Raw genomic sequence first — 26,436 nt, 5'->3', positions numbered from 1 at the left:
AGCACTATCGTTAAGGCTGAATTTCATTGACACAGTCTAGCAAATTCGAACAGATGATAGCTCTCGCTGTTAAGCTTCCACACAACTAGGCACACGGTGAAGACATGCTACCCCTAGCCATAACTATGGTAGGTGAAGGGGATGAGATGCAGACAGGAAAAGATCTGCGAGCTCAACAGTCTCGTGTGGAGTTGTTTCCAGCATACGAGCACGAGATATTGTGGTGCGGCTTCACTAGCTGTTAGAGGGCTGGGTGCAAAATGCGCCTGAGGGCTTACAGTATTCCCCTGGAACTGCAAGCCGAATAGTGTCCAAAATTGGTAGAACCCCAACAGAGGACTTCGACATCCCTAGGTTCAAGCTTTCCAGGGGCTAGAGGGCGGTGAGGGCCGAGGGGCTTCCGCGTCTCGGGAGCGGATGACACTGTCTGGTTCAAGTTCTCAGGTACAAAGTACCGAGTACTCAGTAATTACTCTTCCTTAGTTGGAGAGGCGCCAATAATGATAATGATAGAATCCAAGCTCTCCCGCCCCCAAGAATTTGCGCGAGGCGTTCTTCCTTTGACAACTCACGCGTCACGAATCATTCTCACCTTACTGCTAAAACATGAGCATCCGCCCCTGTAATCTAGATGGACGCTCTTGTACTTTGGTATGGGTTTGCGATCAACTATTCAGTCAGTTCTCAAACCACCGCAGCTGCATACTCGTACCCAAGTGAATTGACCCTCGGTTTTAGAGGTGTACCTGTAAGAGTGTGCTGTACTGTTCGCAACTTTGGGATTCTGACCAGGATTTCGTTTTGCCTTGTCTAACTAGAACAGTGGCCTAAGAGACCCAAGGCACTTCGTATTCCCTGCATGATTGCGCCCCACGAGAACCATGGTTGATGTTAGCTACACCAAAGTTGGTAGCTTAGTCCCTGAACCAGCGACTGCTTGAAGAAGCCTTACTTGGTGCTGCAGGCTGTGCCCTCTTTGCTGCACATCTGTGTTCTGATTATTGGTGCTAAACATCAGGTCCTCGAGACTTTAAAACGCCGAAAGCAGATAGGCTGAAAACCGACATGCGCTCCATGCCAGCCCGTATCATTTTTGAGGCAATGAGCTGGCACCCCGTTAGGCTATGCTGCATTTTGATCTACGCCAACCTCGTGCCGGCCTACCCTCAACACAATGGGAAGGGCCTTTCATCTTGTCTTTCTAATAATTCATCGTTCTGGGTATCTCAATCACTCCTCAGGGCAAACTTTGCTCTCATATGGTGAAGAATAAGACCTCGTCGTGAAGCACATTTCTCACTGATCATCGCCTACGAGGCTCCGTTCACCAGGTTGAGATGTTCGAATTCGTTATGGAAGCTGTAGCCACTGTCGCGAGTATCACGGCTCTTGTGACAGTCGCGTTGCAGTCAGCAGCACAGATCAATAATATCCTTGCAGCAATAAAGGATGGCCCGACTGAAATACAGCAGTTGCTCGAGGGTGTCCATGCCCTCGAGACAGCATTGAGAGGCACCTTACAAGCGACGCGCGACGCGCAGAGGATATCCGACGAGTACCTCCTTGAGCTCCATGCAATATCGGGTCGCTGTGAACGAAGCATTGAAAGCCTAAAGAAGAACCTGATCAATCTCTGCACAAAGCGTGGAGACGGTAGGACCATCAAGGCTTGAAAGTTTATAAAGATGGTCCTGAATGAGAAGGGTCTTGCTAAAATGCGCCAGGAAGTCGCGCAGGTATACGACCAACTGGGTCAATGGGTTGGACTTCAGAGTTTGCAAGCATTTCCGACGTGGACTGAGATTGAGTCCAAAGCTAACGATTATCCAGTATCAAGATCAACAGTTTCGAGACCTCGATTGAGACTATCACACGGAGCTTATCAAAATGTGTCCAGGCTCCCAATCGACAGGGCGATAGCAATGGTGCAAACATACAAGGAAATTCAAGCATTCAAGAGAGTACTGGCCAAATTTTATCCATGTCTCCAAGCTCAACAACAGCAGCGCATCCCGCAACTGACATGCTGTTCTCCATGAGAGCGGATATGCAAATTGCACAACAAGAGCAGATGAACGCTTTGTCAAGTCTCAACCAGAATTTAGTGGACCAGGTTCAGGCATGTCAGGACATGTCTGTTGCCCAATCCCGTCAGATACAAGAGCTACTCAAGGCACTGGGTCAATCGCTATCAAATCAGGTATCCACGATACAAATCACTGTTCCAAACGACGAAATCAGAAATGATCCTCCTCAAGAAGACAGTAGCGCAGAGCGAGACAAGATCGCAGACAATGCAATAAAGCGGCATGTTGAGAACTTGTGTTCCTTAGCTAAGGACAGAGAGGGTTGTGTAGAGTCTGAACAAGCGGAAGAGATCATTGAAGAACTGCAGGGGCTTTTGAATCTGTTCAACGCACCAAGGAGAGATGCAAATCCCGAGCAGCATGGCCGAAAAAGAAAAGCTGAAAGCAAGGATGATCTTGAGGGTGAAGTACACCGCAAGAAGAAAAGGGTGGGGATCTGGCGGAAACTCACAGGGTTGATGACAACGACTGATGCCATCCAAGTCAATGGTGGGGAGCAAGGTCATCCTTCTTTGCCTGAATGCAGCACTGACAGTGTGTATAGGTAATGGGAGATCTCTGAAGGCCTTCCACAACACTATTGCATACGAGCTCGAGAGCGACGCAGCTATCCTGTCGGTTATAGCGACCACTCACCACCACGAAGAGACAATCAGGGCTTCTGATCTACGTAAGTCCTTCAGTGCACGAGCTACGATCTTACCGAAAAGTGCATCCTTCAAAAATAAGATCACACTATCCGTGTCACAGCAGGTGACACTTCAGGGCTATTCTTCGATTCATCCAACTCTGACTTTTGCAAACATCATCCCCTTTGAATCTCCAGTATTCGAGATCATTAAGGCTGGAGATCTCAATGAGTTTGAGCTGATGCTACGAACTGGTCAAGCATTGCTGAGTGATTGTGACCCCGAAGGAAGGTCGTTTCTGACTGTGAGATGATCTACTTCACATCGTTTCATTGCTGAATTTAACCCTATTTAGTACGCATATTACAATTCCCGACCAGAAATATGCCAGTTTCTTGTCGAGAACGGGTCAGATCCAAACCCTGTGGAGGTTGGGTTGGATGACGTGTATTCGGAATATTTTTTGTGAGTTCTCCACTGGTCCTCGGAGGAATCAATAATGTATGCACTCATAAATCAAAGGCCAACAATGTCACAGAAATATTGCAACTGGTCTGAGGTGCCCGTCGAAAGGCTAGACCGAAGTCAAAAGTGCCTGAAAATACTCCTTGAACACGGCGCAGATGCCACGGTCAGAAAAAAAGTCCCGCGTTACGACGACTGTGATGAAAGTTGGGATGGCGGGAGTATAGTTGTTGAGATGGCAACACGTTCCGGGGAGACGTCCCCCGTACGTCCAGTCGAGGAGGGTGCGCAAGCATTGACTTACTTTATTAGGTCTTCTTCCAACAAACTTTGCGCAATGATATTGGTTTTATCGATTTCGAGAAATACCGAGATGAAATGTTGAGTGAGGCCTGCAGGGGCCACGGTACGGAAACATTCAATACTGTGAGATTGTTGCTTGAGAAGGGCGCAGATCTTAATCGTAGAAACTGTAATGGAGACACTGCAATCCACACACTTCTGAAAAGCAGAAGACAGGGGAAGTGCCTGTCGCATGCTCTTCGAGACGTCATCAAGGCTGGTGGGAACATACATTCGAAAACACGCTCGGGTTACACACCATCACAACTTGCCAGGCGGAGAAACGATATATGGGTGATCTATGGTACCGACAGATATTTATGGAAACAGAATCCTCATTGGGCCGAGTGGAGCATCGCACTGAGAGAATGTGGCATCGAGCAAGCAGAAATTGTCCGTATGGAATGTGAGGCCATTGGTGCACTACAAGATCGTGGCGAGTATGAAGATGACGACGGAGAGGACAACGACAACGACGGGGAGGAAGGGGGCGACGACGACGACGCAGATGAAGGAGTGCCATTATATGTCTCTTAGTGGCTCATCTTCATCCGACACATTTTCGCGATACTGGTAGTGTGACATCACTTGCCAACCCCGATCTTTTTGACCTTGAGGTGAATAAGAGTATTTACCGTGAATGACTTCTGCAAAAGTCCTAGCAATATCGACTCAACTCGGAAGAGAGTACCGGTGGAGGATGCCTTGATTTGACCAATGATGCACCAAGCATTAGCGATGTGTCCTCAAACAACTGCATCTTCAGTTCAGGTACATCATGACTTACAGTCATGACCCCACACATAAGCGCAATGTATCTTCCGGCTCCATACACATTGCCTGTATTTCTTTTAATATACGCAGCATATGGATGTCTCCTAGCAGCCCAGCCATCAATGACACAAAGATACTCCCTGTCTATGACAGCACGTTCTTCTACAGGTAGGGATCTTGTTTCCACCTAAGATCCTCCGCTCGAGGTAACAGGGACTATGTATCTCAGATCTCTTGACGTAGACCTCGCATACACACCACTTGAAGCCCGTAACTTGTTCAAATCCCCCATGCTGCCCAGTCCAGTCTCAAATGGCTTCTGCTCCTATATTTCGCCCCTTAACCAGAGTAACAGTCCCGAAATTTCGATCTCGCAACACTGATATCTTCAAAACGATCACTACTACAAGATATCCATCTGATCAAATACTCATCCAACGCCCACACGCCCGCCACGATTCTCAATACGCAATAATGGAGACCATAAAATCCACCATCGCCGAGAACATCGGCCTGGGCGGCAAATCGCACGAGTTGGCCGCTAAAGGCGACCAATTCGACATCAAGAAGGACGTGCCCGACTTATCTGGCAAAGTCGCCTTGATCACCGGCGGCAGCGAAGGCATCGGGTACGCCACGGCCTTCACACTCTTACAAGCCAACATCGCCAAAGTCTTCATCTTGTCCTTGTCCGAAGACGTCAAGGACAACGCCGTGGAGGAAGTCAAGACGAAGCTGGGCGCCGACTACGCCGACAGGATCGTCTGGTTCCAATGCGACACGTCCGACTTCAGCGCCGTCGCTGACGTCGCGAAGAAAGTGCGTGACCAGACGGACCGACTCGACATCTACTGCCAGAACGCCGGGCGGGGAATCATGACGTACCAACTGACAGAGTCCGGCATCGACAGACACATGGCCGTCAACCACATCGGCCACGTCGTACTGACGTCGCATCTACTCCCGCTGCTCAAGAAGACCAGCGAGAAATGCACCGTCAGGATCCAGATCCAAGCATCGAACGCGCACCAGGGAGCCCCCAGCGACGTGAAATTCGAGTCGCTGGACGAACTCAACACCGATCTGGGCCCGAACGGACAATATGGGCGCTCGAAGCTCGCTGGAATCCTGTACGCACGCTATCTGACGGCACATCTGCACAAGGAGCACCCGAACATTCTGATCAACGCGACACACCCGGGATTCGTCGAGACCACCATGTCGACCAAGGATATTCATGAGCCGTATCCTGTGCTCGGCTATGCGATGGACGTGGGCATGAAGCCCCTGAAGAAGGATATCTGGGTCGGTTGTGTGAGTACCGTTTTCGCCGCTACGGCCGCCAGTAAATCTGGCATGTATATCTGCCCTCCAGCGATTGAAGAGCCCGGCAGTGAACAGTCGCAAGATGCCCAGTTGGGCGAGCGTTTGATGAAGTTGACTAGGGATATTGTCAGGCAGAAATTTGCGGCGCAGAGTGTTGACAAGGGATGTCCTCTGAAAGATTATTAAAAAGGAGGAATTAGAACAACCACCATAATATTATGTCGCATATCAGCTAGTTGAAATGCAAATCTTAAAAGCCTGTCACCCCAAGCTGAGTACATACTCCATCGAAAATTCGTTGACGCGTTCCAACACATTTCTCTGAACCTGATCGTTTTATGTGTCGCCCCTGAAATCGGTGGTACACATCTTCTTCCGATCGTGTACTCACGTCTCCACACCAAAACTCCTCCTTTTCTTGATTGATACGAATTGATCTTCTGGCGATGCTTGACTTCATCACATGCACAATGGCAATGCATTGCACGCATGCGAGATGCTGGTCCTGATTGTCGAGAGGCTTGCCATAAGTTCCTTACTCGACGATCTTCTTGCGGCCCAAGTTGAGACCGACACCATGATTGTAAGTCAGGGTGCCACCAATCTTGGCGCTGATCATCAAGAATGGTAGGAGGACAAAGGCAATGATCAAATTCGTCTGGTTGGGGGCATGGCCGACGTTGGTGTAGCCAGCCTTATCCTTCCTGATGTACCAGGAGTAGAGGTTGACGGCAAAGACAATGTCGTTGATAATGGCATGAGTGATGGTGGCCTTGATACGAGGCACCATTGTGTCCTTAGCCTTGCCTGCGGCGTCCTTCTCCCATGGTCCACCGTTCTTCTTGATCATACCCACCAACTGGATGTTCCCAGACATGATGGCTGGAACAGTGGTGATGAGGCCAGCACACAGCAGGAAGTAGCTGAGGCGCGAGATGTCAAGAATTGTGGAGGGCGATGAGAAGCGGCTCGTGAGGAATTCGGGCTGCACCCACGTGGTGGTCAGTGCGTAGAGAATGTCGAGCCCCCATGCCAGAGTGTTGAAAGCAATGGGGAAGTGAACGATAGCAGGATGGATGGGATGGCTAATCGGTGATCAGTTTTTGATTGTCCTTGTTTACAGAGGGGGACCAGAATTACTCACTCCGTGTTGAACTCTGGGACAGGCTCGCCAACCTTGTGGGCGAACTTGCCCTGGAGGTTAGTTGCATATGCCATTTTTTGATCGTCTCTGCGAGATTGAGAAGAGAAGAGGAGGAGGGAATTAGGAGTTGTAAGAACCGATGAAGATGAAGTATGAGATACTAAGTGAGTGTGTGTGCGAAGTGAGGTGCAGTGGTATAATTAGAAAGGAGTCAATGCGAGCACCTGAAAGGAAGGAGCGACCCAAGCCTGAGAGGGCCACTGCAAAGTCGCGGTGATGATTATTACACGAACTCAAACGCGGCCAACAAAATAAACTAAGCGGAGTCCGATGCAGTTGGTGGAGACCCCTGAATCAGCTGGGTGACGCCTATAAGCCAATGGGGCCTGGGTGGGATGTAAGCAACACCTGGCTTCATCCACAACTCGAAGGCAGTTTGGGGGCTGAAATCTGCACGTGAAGATAAGTAGCTGACACGTGAAGATAACTCTGGAAGTGATTATTGTTTATCCGGACCACATATTTGACTGTAGCCATTAAAACCACCGCCTTCCCTTTCCTTTACAACTTTGCGCGGTTGAATGCATCGATGACCTCTCTCGCACCTCTCTCTCCGGAACGTACTGCCCCATCCATGTACCCTTTCCATTCATATGCTGTCTCAGTACCAATGAAGTGCACCTTTCCATGAGTCGTCCTGAGGGCATGATCAAACTGAGTCATGACACCTGGTGGCGATGCAGGACAGGGACAGCCTTGTGCCCATTGATCCTTAAACCACTCGTGCTCTGTGACCGCTATTGGCTCTGGCACATCGACGTAAGGCCCGTACATCCTCTTGATATGCGCGACAACCGCACTAAATCGTTCTTTTTGTGGCAATGGTGAGAGTTTCCGGCCAGCGTCTCCATTTGTGAAACAGGTCAGCGAGAATTGGCCCTTCTCATCATTGCTCGAGTCTCGTGTCGTGGTGATTGGCCCCACAAACGACATGACTGCTCCAGCAAGGCCTGCTTTACGCCACCAGGGTTCAGAGAATGATACCATGACTTTCAAGGTGTATCCGTGGACATTATTCTTGCCCAGTTCAGCTTTTGCTTGGGGTAGTGGTGGTTCAAAGGTTATCTCCTTATACAACACTGTTGGGACCGAAACTATCACCCGCTTGCACTTCAACTCGCCTCGGCCTGCCGAAACAAGGATGCCATCTAAAGTCTGAATGATACGTCGAACAGGTGAGCTCAAAATGACCGAGTCAGAATGCAAAAGGTCCGCCAAACCGAGGGACATTGATTGTGTTCCTATGTTCGGAGTCAGTATATAGGGCATCCACTGGAGCAGAGTACTCTGCATGCAGACCACTCACCTCGGGTGAACCTGAGATACTGTCCACCATTCTTGAAATCCGATCGCATTTGCAGCAGACCACCCGCACTCTTGCAATAATTCATGAAGAACAGAGCGCTCACTTCTGACGGCTCCAATCCCAGCAATGCTCGAGTCCACAGCTTGGCCGTTGCCATAGCAGTCTTAGACTCTGTGTTAGATTTGACCCATTCTTCCAATGTCAGCTTATCCAGATCGGCCCCTGACTGTACAGGATTGTGGATATCCACTGTCTGGCAGACCTTCTCCGCCAGCTCACGTATGAAAACCAGGCTTTCAATACCGTTCTTCTCCGCCGCTTGCTATACCACGAATCAGCTCCATATAACTCCTCACATTCAACAAACAACAACTTACCGCAGGAGTGCCACCATAATCAAACAAGCCCAAGTCTCCCGTGAGATCCTCCTGGATCACCTTCCCAGTGGTTCTCTGCACAACCATCTCCAGGTCCAACGACTTCGCCAACTCATAAATCTTGCTCTGATTCGTATCATTAATCCACGCGGCACCAACATCAATCCACTTGCCCTGCCCAAGTGGATCAACCGACCAAGTCTTCCCACCGACGCGATCTCTCGCCTCAACCACCACGCACGAGAACCCAGCCCTCTGCACCTCATACGCAGCCTTGAGCCCACTCAACCCGGCTCCCACAACCACCACATCCACCTCCCTCAACGCCTCCTGCCTCACCGCCGCATACGCCTCGATCTCAAACTTCATCTCCGGGTTCGCAAGCGCCGGGACCGGCACGAGCGTCGTGGCGGGCCGATGCCCATTCAGAAAAGCCTGGACATGCTTCGTATGCCGCCTGTTATTCGGATCGTAGTCCACGATGTAGTAGACGAGCTTGAAGACATCCGTGACGGTCGCGCCGGCAGCTTCGAGAGCGCGACCGAGATTCTTCATTGCCAGGCTCAGTTGATCTTCAATGTCCGTCGGGAATACGCCGTTCTGGTCGCAGCCCACTTGTCCTGCCGTGGCTACAATGCGGCATGGCCCACTGGTCGTCGTGCTGTGCGAGAAGATCGGTCGTGAATCGAACAGCATATGCGGGTCGATGGTTTGCACGCTCGGTGCCTTGATCTTGCTATATGGAGACGACATTGTGGCGGTGGTCGTGTAGTCCTGCTGATAGATAGCTCGAATGAGTATTTGATTGCTTGGAGGCGGTAGAGCGGGGTTTTTAACGCATATACATCCAACTGAGATATCGAGAACTGGGTCAGCGTGTGAAGCAAGACTACAAGCAACCTTTGAATTCGAACATAAACATACAATCCAAACTGTTCTTCAATGTTACAATCGTCCGATCATGTTCCCTTGGACAAGTGCGGAGATGTTCTGTCAGGAATCTGAACTAAATACTGCACCTCGGCCCCGAAAATCAGGTCGTGATCCAATGAGGGGCACCCCTTGGGACTGCTTATCATTCAGCCTTGTTGGGGTTCAGCGGGTTCGGTTCCCCCGAATGATGCTGGTATCTCATCTGAGAGAGGCTCGAGCACATAGTGGCGGATTTGATGTGGTGATTTGACACTTGCATTTATCACTTGTTGAAGCCATTCGTGATTGTTCATGGCATTTCAACCCTTTTCTAGGAAGACACCAACGCATGCAGACGGATGATAATTGACATCTACGACGTCCGGTAGAGGTCAAGACTGTATTCGATTACTTATGACAACTTATTATAGATTAGACTTGCAATTATGGCCCGGCCTCCAAATTTCGCGCTGCCTCTGAATTGCGCATCCCACACCTACCTCCCCATGGCTATCTATTCCTTGTGCGAATCCTCTGCAACCCATAAACTATGACGAAGTCGATGCCGAAGTAGTAGTTGCAGGGGCATCATGAACCAAGCTCAAACTGCCCTTCCTTCCCTTCTGCCCCAACGGGACGCGGGAGAACACACTTCGTTCCCATCCGTCGATCTCACTGATCTCGGTCGTACGCACGAGCTCATACTTGCCAATCCGTGGCAGCAACACCGCCCAGACAAGCCAGTAGACGCCACCGGCCGCGAGGATGCCGATGCCAACGACACAGTGCAGGTAATATGGGAGGTCGTTATAGACACTGCCGCCCTCCTCCGGGGGCACGAACGGCGCAGCGACGAGGTAAATGTTGCTGAGGAAAAAGAGACCAGTAGCGGGAATGGTGGCACGGAAGGGTGGATTCCACTCGTATTTTGTGGGGTTCCAGTAGATCCATAGGAGGCCGCCGGCGACGAAGACATTGATCACGGACAGCGGGTAGGTGATGACGTTGAGGATGAAGTTATACGCGTCGCCAGGTGGAGGAGCAAGCATGATGATCACCGACACTAGCCAGTGCTCGAAGAGACCGGCCAAGGGCGCATTGAAGGGTTTGTTGCTTGCCCAGAATCGAGAGAAAGGGAGGATGCCCTCACGACCGAGTTCTTGCACCACTATGAAAGTTTCAATCAGTATTTGCCGTAATAAAGCGTGATTTTGGAATAAATACTTACGTCTACCTTGAGAAAAGATGACGCTGAGGACATTTCCGAAGGCTGAAAGTGCAACGAAGACGGATAGTGCTCGGTCAGCAGATTCGCCAAAGACGTTTCGGAAGAAATTGGCTGCGAGGATTCGACCAGAGGTTGCAATCTCTTCTTTGGGAACGGCTGCGAAGTAGGCAATCTGGATGAGAAGAAGATGATGTCAGTAAAATGGTCTTACTAACCTCAATTCCGTTGTAGAAACTTACGTTGACAAGCATGTAAACAATCGACACAAAGATGATGGCAGAGGGCGCCGCAATCTTTAGGGTCTTGATCGGGTTCTTGGTCTCGCTGAGTGCATAATTCGCATTTGAATAGCCAATGTAAGACCATATAACGTTGTAGATGGCGTTGACGATCCCATATCTTGTTTGAGTCAGTCTGTGATATTTCGATAGGTATATGAGGGTAAAGTAGACTCACGCGCTTCCTGTAGTTCCTGCGAAGGCATTGTCGAAGTTATGAGGCTTGTCAATCTTTAGTGCACCACCTAGTGCGGCCCATCCCGATACCACAATAAGTAGAACAATGAAAAGCTTGATGACTCCAAGTAGATTTTGCAGTCTCAGACCCCATTTCAAGGCAGTACCGTGGATGAGGAAAGCTGCAGTGATGCATGCTAGACCAATACCACGCTGGTTGAATCTGGTCACTTCCACACGAGCCGCATGCAAGATGTATTCTCCGAACACGACAGAGTTCGACCCTGCCCATCCAAGAAGGATAACATAGCCGGTATAAAAGCCAGTTGCGAGGTATTTAGGGTGGCGGTAGACATATTCAAGGTAGTTCTTTTCACCGCCGTTCCTGGGAATTGCGGTTCCAAATTCGAGATACACTGCCATACCGGTGGCTGCAATGATCATACCAATGACCCATATGAACAGACTGAGACCGACACTTCCAGACAGTAGAAAGATAGTGCTGGGTGTGGCGAAGATACCAGTGCCAACCATACGGTTGAAGATCAGGAAGAAAGCAGAGAAGGTTCCGATCTGACGCTTCTCCTGGGTCAATTGGTGTTGGAGTGAGGTTGGCGAGCCTGTCAGTCGTTAGTATTCTCTTCCAGAATGTCCTTGATCACTGTTCCTACCATCAGTCTCGACATCGTTTTGAGAGCCTTGGCTAGAGTTCTTCTCGGACCATCGCGAGATTGGGTTGTGGCTCGCATAGGTGCGAAACTTGTCTCCGATCGCCATGTCTGTTGCTATTGAGTTCGGTCAGTATAGCAGACTAGAAGTTGAACCGTACTTGATGAGAGTGGATTCCATCAAACAAAGTGGGAACGATCAAGGTAATATATGCATCGCGGTCTGAGGAGGGATCATCCCAGCCTCGACACGTTCGGCGTCCACCGAGTCTACAGATCCTCACCTCACCCAAGGTCGTATTGCTCAAGCAAATTTTGTTCGCATGACAACAGACTCGTAATCAACACCCAAGAGAAAGCACCGTAGAAGGCGTGGCCGTGAGTGGCTGTTGCGTTGGAAGTGGAATGGGCAGCCATCAGCGAGCGAATAACCTGCCTCAGAGACTGCAACGGTCACAAAGTTCGACGAAGCCCAGCCTTGGTAGCCACCGAATCTGATCGCGCCATCCTTGGTATAAATTTCTCTTGTTGCCTGTAAGGGACGCGAGATCTTTCGACGTTGCTTCGAGTGAGTAATAAAAATTCATTCTGACCAAGGCTGCGAGGCGCATCAGCGGATACCTGCGGGCCTGGCAACTAGCAAAAAAGTGTCAGCCTCATAGATCGAGCATGGGATTCCCATTTACGACGTTTAGGGCCGCTGGGTGGATGACGGAGGTTGCACATTGTTGGTTGGCGTCGATTGCGTGCTTGACAGGATAAATGAGAATTGCGCTTTTTAAGGGGGGTTTTCGCTGGACCAGCGCCTTTTGACTTTTCAACAATTGCATGGCACTCAGCAGATCCAATGATCGATCCTTCGATTTTCATTCCTTGCTAATGCAAAGGTCTTTCTAGTCATGCATGATGATGATGTTGTTGTTGTTTTGTTATGCCTGGATCATGTTATTCTCTTGAAACTGGATGAAAAAGTTTTAGGGTTCGTGGGGCCGACCCGAAAATTCAAATCTACCAACTCCTAGTTCTTCACGAAACTCATTCGAGAACACACCCTACCCGTACTTGCATCAGCATCTTCTCCAGTTAGATCTCGGCTGGCTGTGGATTATCCAGGATAACCACGGTCGAGTCGGCTATACGCAATGAAAAGCTTCACCAGCGAAATGCTTCTGCATTGCTTGAAAATTCTAGAATGTTTGAGCAGTGATTTGACAATTGCATAAGCGTCACAGCGTACCCTCTGAGTGGATCGACTCCTATTTGGTGAAAATTGTAGAGAGCAAGCTAGCCAGTGTCCAACCGTTCACTCATCCTAAAGCAGACGGAGGCAGGTGATCAATATTTCCAATGACTCCATTCCAAATGGTGAAGGATACACAGTTCCATACAGACCAGCAAGCTGAGAATGGTTGAGGGAAGTAGCATGAACTTGTCAGAATTATAGCGACAAACGTGATAGCCACATGCCTTGCCACCATCTTTGTACTGGCCTTGCGATTGTGATGTGTGCTGACTGAGCCACTGAAGCAGAACACAAGTTCCTGCTCGTCGAAAATTCGAGATTGACCCAGGCTGGGACATTCGCGTACTTGAACGCCATCCATCTCGTGATGTTGAGCGAATACCTTGCTGTTCCGGCATCACGTAGACCGTCGGCCCATTAGCTCCAGACTCTCTTCACCAGGATCGTCCCTCCACTGCTGCTTCCTCTTTGGTTTTCCTCACCGACGCCTGCCCCATGCAGCTCATTAAATACCCCCCAGCCTTGACGTTTGTAGAAGCGTCCAGCAGCCTGATTTGCCGGATCCATACCCAAATGGCAGCCCCTTACACCGAGCTTCCTCATCTCATCCTCCCAAGCATCCAGCAACTTGGGTCCATATCCTTTGCTTTGGTGAGATGGAAGAATATCAATGTGGAGGTGAGCTGGATACTCTTTCAAGATCTCTGGAGTGTCAGACCTCACCAAGGAGGTAGACAAGTTTTTGTAGAGCTCCATACGAGCCCAGAGCGCTGGATCTTTGAAAAACTGCACGGCTTCCGTACCTGCAGGTGGGGGTGGGACATCTTGGGATGAATCCAATGCGGGCAGGAAGATTTCTTGCATCTGCGCTGCAAATCTTTGTGTGTTGGGGCAGCCAAGCAGGTAGCCTACAGCTTTACCCGTACCATCGTCGAGCACAAAAGTCGTATCGGGGCAAATCTTAAGATACGGGCGACACCATAAGTAAGATGTATAGTGGAGTGTGAGCGGCCCAGCCTCGTGTAAGGATGGTGAGGCTGTGACTGTAAACTTTCCACAGGTCAATCATATTATCGACAAGCTATGGCATCTATTCATGGCCCTGTTCGAGATCTCCAAAGAATCTGCAAAAGTCCAGCAACTTACAATATTTATCATGGCATCATGATCCGAGGGTTGATACTTCCTCACATATGCCATAGTCGTCTCTCAGAACTAGAGATAAAGTACCTTGGTACTCGAGCACCGATTGACCTTGCGGCTAGGTCTCCTGGCCAACCAAATGAACGATGAAGACGATTTCAATACTAAACAAAGCCAGATGCTGACTTTGAAGGAATGTGGAGAGAAGTCGACCTAGAGGTAAGCAGGCAGTCTGAGCTGGTATTTTCACTAGGTCATGGAGTTCGCCTTACTAGCAACATAGAGCCGTACAGATGACAAGTTCAATAGAGTGATTCTACCCAGAATATACGCACCAAAAGAGCGGCCGCTACTTCTGGAGACCAAAAGGTCGATATTGATTGCGAGCATCTCGAGCCTCGAGGTTGGTTGCTTCCAGGTTCAGTTTTGTACGGTGGGACATCAATGTGGAAGGTGCTATTGTACCAAGTGATCAAATGTTGGCCCGTATGTGAGCCGAGGATATCCCGTCTACACCAAACTTCTCCTCCTCCTTGATCCCCGCATTGGAGGACTCATGAAATTTGTTTTCGCGGTTCTAATTGTACACTCTATTGTCCAGGCTGACGCCTACAACAGTCTCATTTCAGGAACGATTAGAATATCCTCATCTAGATGGCGGCAAACACGCCGACTCCACCCTCGTTGGCGTCGACACTGGACACTTCTATCACACTTTGCGATCGATTCTCCTCTTCGCTCAGTCCAACTACTTCGCTGGACCTCCCTCCCTCCAATAATGCAGATTCACCATCCCCATTGTTGCTTCTGAGTGCGGCAGCAACTACTCTTCGTTCCCAGGCAACCAAAATCTCATTACTGGCAATAAATGCCCCGTTCACACCATCAGCGATTACAACATGTCTCCTCCCATTGAACGAGTCCATCCTGACATCGTTGGTTACAGCCGCTCTGCTCACAACTCCCCATCAATTTACGACTGCCTTCTCACGCGAGTGTCATTCTCTGACAGCAGTCGCCTTGCGAGACATGCAAGCACTCTTGCGACTCGTACAGCGGAGAAGTGAGGCAGGAAACAATAAATTGGAAATATCTGCAAATGAAAAGAAAGAATTCACAGAAGCAACGGGTCGAGTGTGGGATGGCTGTGATAAACTGGTCGCCTTTGCTAAAGAAGGTGTCCCTGGTTACGTGGTCCGCAAGTCCAAACAGTGGCTCGAGCTGATGAAGGATGCCGTAAAAGAATTGGAGGAATGGGACCCTGAAGAAGAGGTGGATGACAATGATCTTTTCGGAGAGGAATCCAGCAATGATGAGGCATCCGCGTCGGCTGAAGACACAGCTGACGACGATGATCGAGCCGCAATCTCTGCTGGAGTCAAGGTTCAAGCACTGAAGGTATTGAGTCGCATACCACAAAGTATTCACGTTGTGATCAAACAACGTCTCGAAAAGCGCACGGTTGGCCAGGAGCCATCAGCCAATGAGATCACTCGTTTCGGCACAATTCTAAAGCAGACCCGCCGGATATCAGAGTTGATTGATGAATCGGCCGAAGGCATGTACTTGGGAGATCTAGAACGCTGTCTCAAAAAGGCTGGGGAGGCTCGAGCGATTACAATACAAGTTGTCGAGTCAGTTGTTCAACCTACCTCTGAAGTCGAGACAAAAGAAGACAAATATGTCCAGAGAGCCCTTGATTGGATTCAAAAGGTTGACCCTGGCGACGTCGTCAAGGAAAACACTGATTTAACACTTCGTCCCAAAGTGAATGGTTGATTTTATGATCCAGACACGACGACATCCCAACCACGCTCTATTTATGCTGAGATCGTACGATCAGATATCCAGGTTTCTTTCTCAATTCGCAGTGCTCGCTGCACCCACACGACGGTAATCCAAGTCCATATTCCGACCCACACGGTTGGTGCTCCCCAACCAATACCATATGCAATGTCGTCGGTTGTCAGATATATGGCAGCTATCAGGGCGGCTCCGACCAGGATTGCAGGTATCGACCAAAACCATAACAACTGCAGTAATAACTTTCTGAACCTTGGAGATGCGTTGTATCTGTCCAATGCAGCCTTGCGATATTTCTTGCCACCTCTACCATCAACGGCACAGATATCCTCCAAGATGCAAAAAGTCAAAGGGGGGCACACGGAATTTTTTACATGGGAGCTGAGTCTAAAATACATCAGCCTCCACCCTCGTTGCGCCGCCCAGCCGTTGATAACAAATATAAAACCAATATTGATCATGCCGACTGGCATTGGCAAAGCAAGGGCTTTGACCGAAGGATAATGCGGTATGCTGAAGATGATGAGAATGATTGTCATGACCGTGAACGGCATCATGAGTACGAAATTGGTACTGTCGAAGCCCCAAAATCTTGGACTGCCGAATAGTGGTCGATATTCGTCTGTGACTTTCACGAGCCGCCAACCACGAATTCCGAATTCATATCCACTGACAAAACCAAACAAGCTGGTGATGATGGCGAAATAAATACCTCAAGTCAACATTAGCCTTGGAACTGCCCAAGATTTCTCTGGGGATATATACCTGATCTCACGTTGGTGCCCTGGCTGAAACCATAATAAAATGCCACTGGGACAAAACAACACTCGGCCAAAGCCAGGAATGTAAATATCGAAAGAGATAATTTGTGATCTCGTAGATTGAACGGCAAAGCCGGTGGTTCCTGTAAGTGTCGTCCATCTCGTCGCGTTATCGAATTAAATCGTCCAAGGGCCGAGTCTGGATCTGGCTCTGGGTTTGTATCTCGTCCTGTGTCTGGTTCTGGGTCTGATTCTGGTTCTGGGTCTCTCACAAGCGGTGTGGTCGTCAAAGTCGTCGAGTTGGAAGCTCCATCACTGTTTCCATCCCGACCAACATTCAAATGATCAACCGTTAACTTTTCATGATCTTGCACTTCTGGCGCAGACTGTGACGGCTGTTGAACGTCGTGTTGTTGAAGCTCCACGCGGGGTTTTTCATCCTCCGTGACTTCCGGCATGTTTGGCTCTCAACAAAAGATACGACCGACAACCAAGTCTGAAGTTCACAACCAGAAATCAAACAACAACCCAAAAGATTAAAGAAAATTACAATTATCACTCAGAGCTCCATTATCAATGATGTCGCCTCCCGAATTCAATCCAGGTTTTTTAACCCTCAAACAAAGTTTCTCTTGGACGACGCCATTGCCCAGCCAGCTGGCTGTCTTGGGTGTTCTTGGTATCATGGCGCAGCAAGCTTTAGCGTTATCTCGAAATCGCGGTCATGAAATCATGGATGCGGTTGAAAGTCTCAGCGGCACCCAGAAGGGCTCTGGACCACCCATTCCCACCCAATGACCAGCCTTAAAAATGTCCGTGTAGACCACCCTCACGCGATACTCCAGCCGCTAATCCATGATGCGTGGGCACGCACGCATGCAAGAATGCGATTTCGACTTCGTGGATCTCACTCCGTGGATCTCCCTCCTACTCTTAAACCCATGCATCGCCGTCCATGGCTGATTATCAACCTCTTACAGTGTTCGGTAGTTGGAGAGCCTCACGCTTCTCCGTCCCTAGTCGCACTGTCCATTCTCCACCAGCACCTCACACTCGAGTTCTAAGGGTGATGCCTAATTAGCTGATCGCCAACTCCATCGCCAACATGCCGAGCCCTCCCGGACCCAGGGAGGCCCAGGAACAGGCCGGATAAGTCATCTTACTCGTACGCATATCCGTTGTCTAAACGGTCTCGTAGATCATGCATGCTCGCAAAGCTTACGTAGATCTTGGACGCCTCGCTCTTCTGTTGCCCAGTGTGATCATTACTAGTTGTCTAGATGGAATAATATCTCTCCGTTCGATTTATGCCGCTGGACCTCAGACGCGTTCATCCCAGAGGTCGCGGCTACACTTCACTTCTGCCTTCTGGCATAATCAAATTGCTCTGTAATTACCACCACTGACGAGCCAGGAAACACCATGTGTATTCGCATTCGCTTACGCATTGCCGTAAACGTTCAACCTTCTATCCAACCATACGTATCCATGAGTTCGAAATTCCAGAGATCTGCATTGTCGAAGTCGAACATGGTCGAGAACGTGTCCAGCTGCGCGAAGGACGCCGTACTCGGTAATTCTTCTTCCGCCGTGATTGCCGTCGCCGCCGTAAGCGGTGCAGTTCCTCTATCCAGCACATGTGACGATGTGATGTGTGGGTTTGCCAGACGACTGTCCGCAGGCGCTGAAACGACACCGTGACCACCACCAATGGGAGCACCTAGTCCAGCTCCTGTGTTTACATTTCCGCTGCTGCCGCCGCCCAGGATCTCGTCGAGCACTCGTGACACAATCTCGCGGATGCGGGTGCAGATGTCGGTCGTGGGCGGTTCAGTAACTTGTATCCAATCCAGGAAGCCGACGAAGAGGGTGAGGTTTTGGATTGTTTGTGATCGCGGGATGTTATATCTCGGGGCTGTGTTGTTCTCGTAGGCGCCCAGCCGGTTTGCTTGTCGTGAGTTGCTGTGCAATTGCTTTAGGAGTTCGATGCATAACACGCCTGCTGTGGGCGCTGCGTAGCTTGTGACCTGACAAGGATAGTCAGCTCCAACATGATCCGCATCTTCAGGACAAGGCGACGACTCACCAACCATTCCAAGTCACTGTGCATGCCGGCAAATCGATTCGAATGCTTCCACCATACCAAGGTCAAGTCCAGCATGTCGCAGGAGACATCGATCAACTCTTGCATATTGCCGCCACCGTGTTTGATTAGTAGCCGTTCGAGGAGGAACAAGTTTTCGAGATGTTCCAGACGAGTCACTGTCCTTGCGTAGAGTGCCGGCCCTCTCATTGTCTTGTCCAGAAGAATATCCGGGTGGTATTGAATGTTTGGTGAGAATTTCGCATAGGTCTCGCATGATTTCCTCTTCAGACGCCTAGGATTTTGTTGTTAGCACTATTCTCCACGCTAGGAGATCCATGCTATACGTACGTGGCCACCTCAAGAATATCGTCATTTTCATTGCAACCCAAAGCAATTTCGAGAACTTCGTCACGCACAAGTGCTAGCAGTGTCCGCGCCCGAAGGATCGTGGTTGAGTAGACTTTCCCATCCGTATTAAACCCATTCTCGTCCAACGAAGCAATGGCTCTCGCCAATGTCTCTCCTCCGGCGAGCAGCACTTCGTCACTGACATCCAAGGGCAGCGATTGTGACGTGGTGTATCTTCGGCTGAACATTGGAGGTCGACCCGTGAAGGTTGCAACTCCTTTATCCATCCTGAAGACGGCGGCAAACACTCTTTTCCGAGCTTCGGCAGCAATCGATGGGACTTCGTCAGAAGGATATACCTTTGCTCGGTGGAGACCGAGAGACATGGTTAGGGCTGCGAGTTCTCCGTGCTGTCGCCAAACGATTGGTGCTGGGGTGTGTCAGTCATGTCCCAAAATCTCACTTGGTCGAAGTTTAGGAAGTCTTCTTACCAGCGTCTGTCTCCAGTACGGCATCTAGTATATTGCGCTTGTACATCAAGTAGACCAGGAGCGTGTTCCCGCTATCGGCAGAATCATTGCCATATAGCTCGATACAAGATGATGCACAATTCTTCAACTCAGTGACGAGTTCCCGACGTTCTCGCACCGTCCCATCAGGTTGTGTAAATATGGGATCGTCAACTGGCGACGACAGCGCCCCAAAAGCCCAATATGTGAACAGAATTCCAAGTGATTCCCATTGGAGATGCTTGCCGGAGAACGACTCCAACCACACCACAGCGTCCGTAGCCTCCTCACGTACTGTGACACCGTGATTCTGGCACAGACGGCTAGATAACTGCTCCAAATTCTCTTCTCGGCGATCTTGAAGTAGTGAGCCGAATGTCTGCCACATGGACTCGCTGACAAGTTTCGCAGCCAGTCTAATCCATCCATCATTGGGGTTAACGTGTCTCGAGAGCAGCGTGTCGCAGATTTGTTCTGTGCTTGGGATCTGCCTGACGACCTCGATGCCGAGCTGTACCCATTTTGAACTCGAGATACCTCTCCGCCGTGCATAATCAGCCCAGAGTTTTGCACTACACATTTCCGAGGGTGAAGGCGGGCCTGGTAACTGGCCGAGTTGAACCCTGTTCTCCTGGAAGACGGCGTTGAAGCTAGTGGGCCCCATCCAGGCTCGAGTTCCTTCGAACAATGGCCATTGCGCCCCGGGAGTGACATTGTTTCCTGGTGTAGGGGCGACCTCGCTGGTACTAATGGTGTCCAGATTTCGCAGGTGCGGTGGTGGAGAAAGAGGTGATGTTGTGCTTTCCGACCGCCGCTGGCTTCCCGCTAAAGCGGCACCCTGCCTTGAAGGCGGTAGATAGACACAATCCTGCGAGATCTTCCGCCTCTGACATCTGTGACAAGTCGGATAGTCATGGTCACAAGCCAATTTCCGCTTACGACATGGTTCACATGCTTGCTGTTTGCCATTGCGTCGGCGTACCGGCGTCGAGCGCTGTTGAGTTATCATCGGCTTTGCTCTTGTTATCTCTCAACCGTTTATCTCTGGCAATTCAGCCACATTGTTGACAGCTATCGGTCAGACAAGTGGAAAAAGAAGGATAACGCAAAAGTAATGGTGCTCGTCAGTTGATTATCGGCCATCGGCGTCAGGGCTAGAGCCGAGGGCGTTCGGCAGCGAAGTCGGAGAGGCAGGTCGGTGGTTGTGATTAGCTCGGCTCTCGGTGCTCGGTGTCTAGGCTGGATGGCCCAGACTCCTCAGGTAGCCCTGAGTACCATAGGTACTCATTCATCTCGAAGCTGGCTTCCTGCTTTTCACTTCAAGTGCAGGTATCTCTAAATGAAAAGCCACAGGCCGCCGAGACCGCCTACCTGCATTCCCCGAGGGACCTTGCGAAGCACAGCGCTGAAGGATGCAACTAGTTTCTCAGATGCACCAGCAGGGAAGCTGGAAATCCACTGTCACGTATCTCTCCTTGATTCGACTGATATCTGACGGTTGAAGACTTCGTCAAATACCAGCGGTTTCAATGTGAGGGAGCAACGACTCAACCAGGTGAGGAGATGATTGATGTTGTGTACCCAAGCACCCAGGCACCCAAGCAGCCTCCCGCTAGAGACCCAGTCACAGGTAGACCACGTGACTATCTCTCCACTTTTGGCAGGTTGCAGCCTGATCTTGTGTCGCTGGCTAATGTCTATATTGTTCGGCGTTCCTTGACCATAGCACAATACCTGCTAAGTGTCTTTGTTCTGTGTCGGAAACTTTATCACCATGTCGAGCGAGCGGTCTGCTTCGTCGTCCGACCAAGGTAACTATCTACCCGATCATGAGTCTCTGTTCCAAGAGGTCTCCAATGCTCTCCTTTCCGATGCGTCCAACAAGCCTTTCGCGATCGGCGGGAGAATTGAACTCGGCTCTGCCACTCCCTCCGAGAGAGACGGCATCATGATTCGTTGGGATTCCGGTGAGGGCCAGGGCCGCAACGTCTCACTGCCAATGGGGAACGATCCGATCTCTCAAGCTGCTTTCCAAAAATTGATGGAAGATTGCCAACCAGCCACCTTTGGCAGAGGAGGGGAAGACGTTTTAGACGAAACTTATCGAAAAGCGGGCAAGATGAATACCACCCAATTCTGCACCGATTTCAGCCTGGCTGAACACGGAGTTATCGACACAATAGTTCAAGCACTACTTCAAGAGGGCGCTCATGGTGGAAAGTACAACGGTGTACGAGCAGAGTTGTATAAGTTGAATGTGAGTTCACCCCAAGGGTCTGAAAAATTTCATCACTCAAGTCTGAAAAGGTTTACTCTGGTCCATCTGGGAAATTCAAGCCTCATGTCGATACTCCACGATCGGATGCTCAAATGGGCTCCCTCGTTGTCTGTCTGCCCTCTTCTCACCAAGGTAAGCACATTCAGTTTCCGTTGATCACCATCCTTACATCATGGATAGGTGGAGAATTCGTGGTGCGCCACGCCAGCCAGGAAGTCCGCTTCGACTGGTCCAAGCGACTAGACTGTATTCAATGGGCAGCATTCTTCTCAGACTGTGAGCACGAAGTTTTGAGAGTGTCAGAGGGTCATCGAGTGACGCTCACTTACAATTTGTATTGGACGGACTATGGACCATCTCATATGGCGAGACAACTCAATGCTTTGGACCAGTCCTCCTTTCACTTCTACGTGGCTTTGGAAAAGCTCATTAATTGTCCCTCATTCCTTCCCAAGGGTAAGCCCCAAATTTTCAAACATCACAGTCCATTCTCCTAATCACCATTCCATAGGTGGTCTCATTGGCTTCTCGTGCACACATGGCTATCCGCATACGTCACCCTCGTCCATTCCTCACCTGGACCGTAGGCTCAAAGGCGTCGATATGCTGGTGTATCAGGTGTTTAAGCGTCTGACAGGCTCCGCTCGTGTGCGCGCAGTTCTTGATGCCAGTGAATACGAAGAAGAACGCCGTGAACGTTTGAGAGACACCATGGATTGCGAATCATCGGCCAGCGGCACAGGAGATGAATTGGCAAGTGAAACTTATCTGACAGACTTTTTGTTTGCACCCCGTCTTAATGGGATGTATGAGGAAGAGGAAATGCTAGACCCCACATCAATCACTCACTTTGTGAGCCGCAACAATGGTCCAGAAGGGAGGGAACCAGCCTTTTTCTCGGAGAAGGTAATCTGGCTCACCGGAAAGCCGCAGTTTTTCGAAGAGCTTGCTGTGGCCTTCATCACGGTATGGCAAATGTCCTTATCCTCACAACTGCCAAGTGCTAATACTATTCAGTACGGAAATGAGGCCAGCATTGACGCTTATTACTCTGCCGCAGTCATCACCTCCTATCTTGGAGCGTTTGATATGATGACGGGACGTAGAGCTTGAGATTACTTGAATCAGGGATACGGAAGATTATTACCACTAAAGCAAGTTGAAAACATTACATTCTCGAGATCCGCCTGCCCTTGCTGTACATCATGACTTTCACGAAGACGATGTCAAGGCTCGGGACGGATAGAGTTCGCTATTGGCATTGCTTTGGCTGCAGGTCCTTGTCTCGGGTTCAATTGGTATCTGGTCTTCTTGGTCATCACTTCCAGTATGGTCTTGTTAGAAAGCCCTGACTTTCTCGCTTGGTGCACTTGTTGTACACCTGGGTTGGCATCTTGGATCGGGAATACTGGACAACCCGTATTGTCGGGCTCCAAAAGGTAAATTTTGTGTCTCAAAACCTGGACCTCCGTCGCACAGACAGACTCGGCACAAGTTGGGAAGAGATGATTGTTTGATTTGGTCAAGGATGGTTGATAACCTCATCACTGTCCGCAATGGTGCGATGAAGAAATGAGCTCCAAAATACCGATTATGAGCATAGTCCCTTGAGAACGACCCACAATCCGAATACCAGATTCAATCTCCACCATAGTAGGTAGCAATCGCCTGTGCCTTGAGCTCTCACATTCCTAGGTAATGGCATGTAGTGCCGACCAGTGACCATTTCACCTTGTCAACTAACCATCCATTTCCTGCATACCATCGGGACCAAATCGGCCCGGCCCAGGGACTCAACCTTGCTGTGCTTCGTACTAGCAAGTCTTTGATGATTGGGCTATGATATCTCAATTATCACGCACCAAGCACAGCTCCAAGAGATTGAGCCAAGGAAAAGATGCTTCCAACCGGGACATAACCTCCGTAAGCCACCGATTGCCACCATGCAGCGATAGAGCCTGTTCAGTATGCGTTAGAAGGTGTACCGGAGCACGACGAGCATGACTATTCCTGACATACCTGCAGCTACACCCCCGAGCTGGAAACCAGACACGCTCAAAAGGACTCTGATGAGCCAAAATGGTCCAAGGATAAGAGACATGATGGCGTTGACGAAGGTGCTTCCGAAGCCAATCGGATGGGCCTTCGCATATTTGAAGACCAAGTTCAAAGCGTTGCTCACTGCTTGAGACATGGTGTTTGGTGCAACGAGGCCGTCACAGACGCGGATGGAAATCGCTGTGTTGGCTGAGCCGCGTTGTTTGGGACGTGTAATGAAGTAGCAAAGGGTATGAGTAGTTATCGATCTTGTTGCTGGGGCGACTTATTGCTGATCAGGTAAGTGAGTGAAAGATGATGTCGAAAGAAGTGGCAGACAGATCAAGGGATTGAGAAAGTTAAGTACTGATATTGTGAAACTCGTTCATTGCCACAAAAGTACTTTCAGATCAAGAGACCCAAGGTCTTCCCTGCTACATGGCCGTGATTCATTGGGATTTCAGGCGGCAATTTGAAGGCAGTGCAGTAGCAATCGCAGTTGCACACATTTCGCACCACAGCACCACCTAACGGCCGATGGTTACCAAAGTCGCGTCCAACTGGTCGACCACCTGGCGACCTCGGCCTCACTGACCACATAGCGGCAAGGCAGAATTCAAGGCCCTTGCTTGAGAATCTGGCTGTGGTACTTTTACGATCTCGCCAGATTATGGGTTACTATGCTACAAAAACCAGTCATGTCATTATTTATTGTGCTCTGGTACCATCCTTCAGCCTCGCCCGTCTGGTTGGTCAAAGTCAAGATATTGGACAAGCGATGCCACACACGACAATAATATCTTCACCATGCACTGAAGCCACCAATTATACTGAAATGCTTCCAGCCACTTGGTCGAGACCCTTGTCACCCGTGACGAACCGTGACTCGCAGAGTGGACCACCCGAGGCATCACGTCTCAAGATGGCGGAAGCCATAAAATATGGCATTTTTCAGAAAGATCCAACATATTGAAGGTTTTGCAACAACGAAATAGTCTCGTCCAAGGATTACTACATCAACTGCCCAGAAGCACCCCGATCAAACGCCACCTTCTCGATCGGAGAGACCACTCAGACCTACACGACACGCCTAGTCTTCCCACTTTCGACCTCATAAACCCACCCGCTGACAGTGACACTGTCAGGAATAAGCTTGGTCTCCTTGATATACTTGACATCGGCCTCCACAGCCTTCTCCAGCTCCGGGAACGGGAGGAAGTCCAGCCCGCGAGACTTCAACTCAGCCGAAGCCTCGGATCTACACGAAACATGTCAGTCAGGGAAGGATGCTCTACGAGTCAAACGTCTCAGAACCGACTGGGATGACATACCCCAGGTTCTTATCAACGATGCCATAAGCATCCTCATTCGTGAACGTCAACATACCACAGCCAGTATGCTTGACGAGCACGATCTCCTGGGTGCCGAGGAGCTGTTCGGAGATGACGATGCTGCGGAGGGCATCATGCGCCGATGCTCCGGCCTACAATGCAAGGGCTGGTAAGTTTGGCTGGTCATTGGGGAAACAAACAAGCTAAGGTCACTCACGTTACGAATGACATGCGCATCGCCCAGATCAATACCAAATGCCTGGGCCGGGTCGATTCTGGCATCCATGCAGGTCAAGACGAGGTATTTCTTCGCGGGTGGGAGAGCCAGATGGCCCTTGGTGAAGCCCGACGAGTATCTCTCCGAGGCGGCTTCGACGTTCTTCTGGATTGCGGACATGGTTGTGGAGTTGAGTATGTGAATAAATAGTCTTGGTTCCCCCAAGTAGCGCTTCAAATCGACTTCTGGTGATCCCCAGATAGCCTGTAGAGCCTTCGTAGAATTTATATCACACCTTTCGTCGTAAGGAGAATAGTGAAAGCCTCGCAGCGTGACAAGTCTCAGGGTGAGTATCGTTCAAAACCAAGCGATTCAGAGAATGATCAATCGACGTTGTAAAGCAGCAGCAGCAGCATCGGCAGTGGGGAGGGGTAAGCTCCCCGTGGTGATTATTAGTAGTAGTTGCGAAATGCACGATGAAATAGCCATCCTACCTTCATGCCTACGTGAATCGATGGCGTGCTCGACCAATATCGGAAACGCGATCCAATGATTCCGCGCCGATCGATCGCGTCGAACGGGTTAGGAAGTCGATCTACCGATGCAGCGTGCAGTTCGTTGTGGAGGGGAAAGCTCTAAAGCTAAAATCGACCTTCGGCTCTCTTGTCGTTTCTGGTTTGTTCCAGCTTGCGTTGATTCCTGTTTGGGTGGTGGTTGCTTTTCCTGGTCGGCTCTTGTTTTGGTTTATGGACGCTCTGTGGAAATGGTGGTGTGTGGGTGACTGGTCGGGGATGTTCCTGGGGATGTGATTAGTATTGATCTCGGGTTAGCTTATATTTATGATGCTCGAAGACTTTCAGCTTCGGTGGCCTCTGGTTTATGGGCTTTGCATGCTGCTGTTAGTTAG

The 26,436-nt window shown here is 50.0% G+C and overlaps 12 protein-coding genes across 12 annotated transcripts; 4 read left to right on the top strand and 8 right to left on the bottom strand.

Moving 5' to 3' along the window:
• Positions 1–1,352: 1,352 nt before the first annotated feature.
• LTR84_004774 (uncharacterized protein) lies at positions 1,353–4,060 on the top strand (the record flags this gene model as incomplete). Its single annotated transcript, XM_064848348.1, has 7 exons — positions 1,353–1,653; positions 1,725–1,773; positions 1,831–2,576; positions 2,632–3,020; positions 3,072–3,181; positions 3,239–3,446; positions 3,494–4,060. 7 exons carry the CDS (start codon positions 1,353–1,355, stop codon positions 4,058–4,060), a joined length of 2,370 nt encoding a protein of 789 aa, XP_064710972.1.
• A 711-nt stretch (positions 4,061–4,771) lies between these two features.
• On the top strand, positions 4,772–5,809 carry LTR84_004773 (uncharacterized protein; the record flags this gene model as incomplete). The annotated part of the gene is made up of 1 exon (XM_064848347.1): positions 4,772–5,809. The coding sequence occupies one exon, from the start codon at positions 4,772–4,774 to the stop codon at positions 5,807–5,809; it is 1,038 nt and encodes a 345-aa protein (XP_064710971.1).
• A 349-nt stretch (positions 5,810–6,158) lies between these two features.
• LTR84_004772 (uncharacterized protein) lies at positions 6,159–6,841 on the bottom strand (the record flags this gene model as incomplete). The annotated part of the gene is made up of 2 exons (XM_064848346.1): positions 6,159–6,708; positions 6,768–6,841. The coding sequence occupies 2 exons, from the start codon at positions 6,839–6,841 to the stop codon at positions 6,159–6,161; spliced, it is 624 nt and encodes a 207-aa protein (XP_064710970.1).
• A 487-nt stretch (positions 6,842–7,328) lies between these two features.
• LTR84_004771 (uncharacterized protein) lies at positions 7,329–9,263 on the bottom strand (the record flags this gene model as incomplete). Its single annotated transcript, XM_064848345.1, has 3 exons — positions 7,329–8,068; positions 8,134–8,455; positions 8,511–9,263. The coding sequence occupies 3 exons, from the start codon at positions 9,261–9,263 to the stop codon at positions 7,329–7,331; spliced, it is 1,815 nt and encodes a 604-aa protein (XP_064710969.1).
• A 707-nt stretch (positions 9,264–9,970) lies between these two features.
• On the bottom strand, positions 9,971–11,882 carry LTR84_004770 (uncharacterized protein; the record flags this gene model as incomplete). The annotated part of the gene is made up of 5 exons (XM_064848344.1): positions 9,971–10,590; positions 10,651–10,822; positions 10,890–11,049; positions 11,107–11,725; positions 11,777–11,882. The coding sequence occupies 5 exons, from the start codon at positions 11,880–11,882 to the stop codon at positions 9,971–9,973; spliced, it is 1,677 nt and encodes a 558-aa protein (XP_064710968.1).
• A 1,551-nt stretch (positions 11,883–13,433) lies between these two features.
• LTR84_004769 (uncharacterized protein) lies at positions 13,434–14,216 on the bottom strand (the record flags this gene model as incomplete). The annotated part of the gene is made up of 2 exons (XM_064848343.1): positions 13,434–13,976; positions 14,163–14,216. 2 exons carry the CDS (start codon positions 14,214–14,216, stop codon positions 13,434–13,436), a joined length of 597 nt encoding a protein of 198 aa, XP_064710967.1.
• A 597-nt stretch (positions 14,217–14,813) lies between these two features.
• LTR84_004768 (uncharacterized protein) lies at positions 14,814–15,938 on the top strand (the record flags this gene model as incomplete). The annotated part of the gene is made up of 1 exon (XM_064848342.1): positions 14,814–15,938. The coding sequence occupies one exon, from the start codon at positions 14,814–14,816 to the stop codon at positions 15,936–15,938; it is 1,125 nt and encodes a 374-aa protein (XP_064710966.1).
• Positions 15,939–18,183: 2,245 nt separating this feature from the next.
• On the bottom strand, positions 18,184–19,543 carry LTR84_004767 (uncharacterized protein; the record flags this gene model as incomplete). The annotated part of the gene is made up of 3 exons (XM_064848341.1): positions 18,184–18,750; positions 18,810–19,101; positions 19,158–19,543. 3 exons carry the CDS (start codon positions 19,541–19,543, stop codon positions 18,184–18,186), a joined length of 1,245 nt encoding a protein of 414 aa, XP_064710965.1.
• Positions 19,544–19,631: 88 nt separating this feature from the next.
• On the bottom strand, positions 19,632–20,610 carry LTR84_004766 (uncharacterized protein; the record flags this gene model as incomplete). The annotated part of the gene is made up of 2 exons (XM_064848340.1): positions 19,632–20,559; positions 20,606–20,610. 2 exons carry the CDS (start codon positions 20,608–20,610, stop codon positions 19,632–19,634), a joined length of 933 nt encoding a protein of 310 aa, XP_064710964.1.
• An 830-nt stretch (positions 20,611–21,440) lies between these two features.
• Positions 21,441–23,057, top strand: LTR84_004765 (uncharacterized protein; the record flags this gene model as incomplete). The annotated part of the gene is made up of 4 exons (XM_064848339.1): positions 21,441–21,923; positions 21,974–22,076; positions 22,125–22,400; positions 22,456–23,057. 4 exons carry the CDS (start codon positions 21,441–21,443, stop codon positions 23,055–23,057), a joined length of 1,464 nt encoding a protein of 487 aa, XP_064710963.1.
• Positions 23,058–23,798: 741 nt separating this feature from the next.
• LTR84_004764 (uncharacterized protein) lies at positions 23,799–24,138 on the bottom strand (the record flags this gene model as incomplete). Its single annotated transcript, XM_064848338.1, has 2 exons — positions 23,799–23,902; positions 23,964–24,138. 2 exons carry the CDS (start codon positions 24,136–24,138, stop codon positions 23,799–23,801), a joined length of 279 nt encoding a protein of 92 aa, XP_064710962.1.
• Positions 24,139–25,058: 920 nt separating this feature from the next.
• Positions 25,059–25,709, bottom strand: LTR84_004763 (uncharacterized protein; the record flags this gene model as incomplete). Its single annotated transcript, XM_064848337.1, has 3 exons — positions 25,059–25,239; positions 25,313–25,464; positions 25,530–25,709. 3 exons carry the CDS (start codon positions 25,707–25,709, stop codon positions 25,059–25,061), a joined length of 513 nt encoding a protein of 170 aa, XP_064710961.1.
• Positions 25,710–26,436: the final 727 nt, after the last annotated feature.

This window comes from Exophiala bonariae (assembly GCF_035927105.1).
Source record: "Exophiala bonariae strain CCFEE 5792 chromosome Unknown scaffold_2, whole genome shotgun sequence".
Taxonomy (NCBI): domain Eukaryota; kingdom Fungi; phylum Ascomycota; class Eurotiomycetes; order Chaetothyriales; family Herpotrichiellaceae; genus Exophiala; species Exophiala bonariae.
This window is presented reverse-complemented; position numbering and strand designations above follow the sequence as displayed.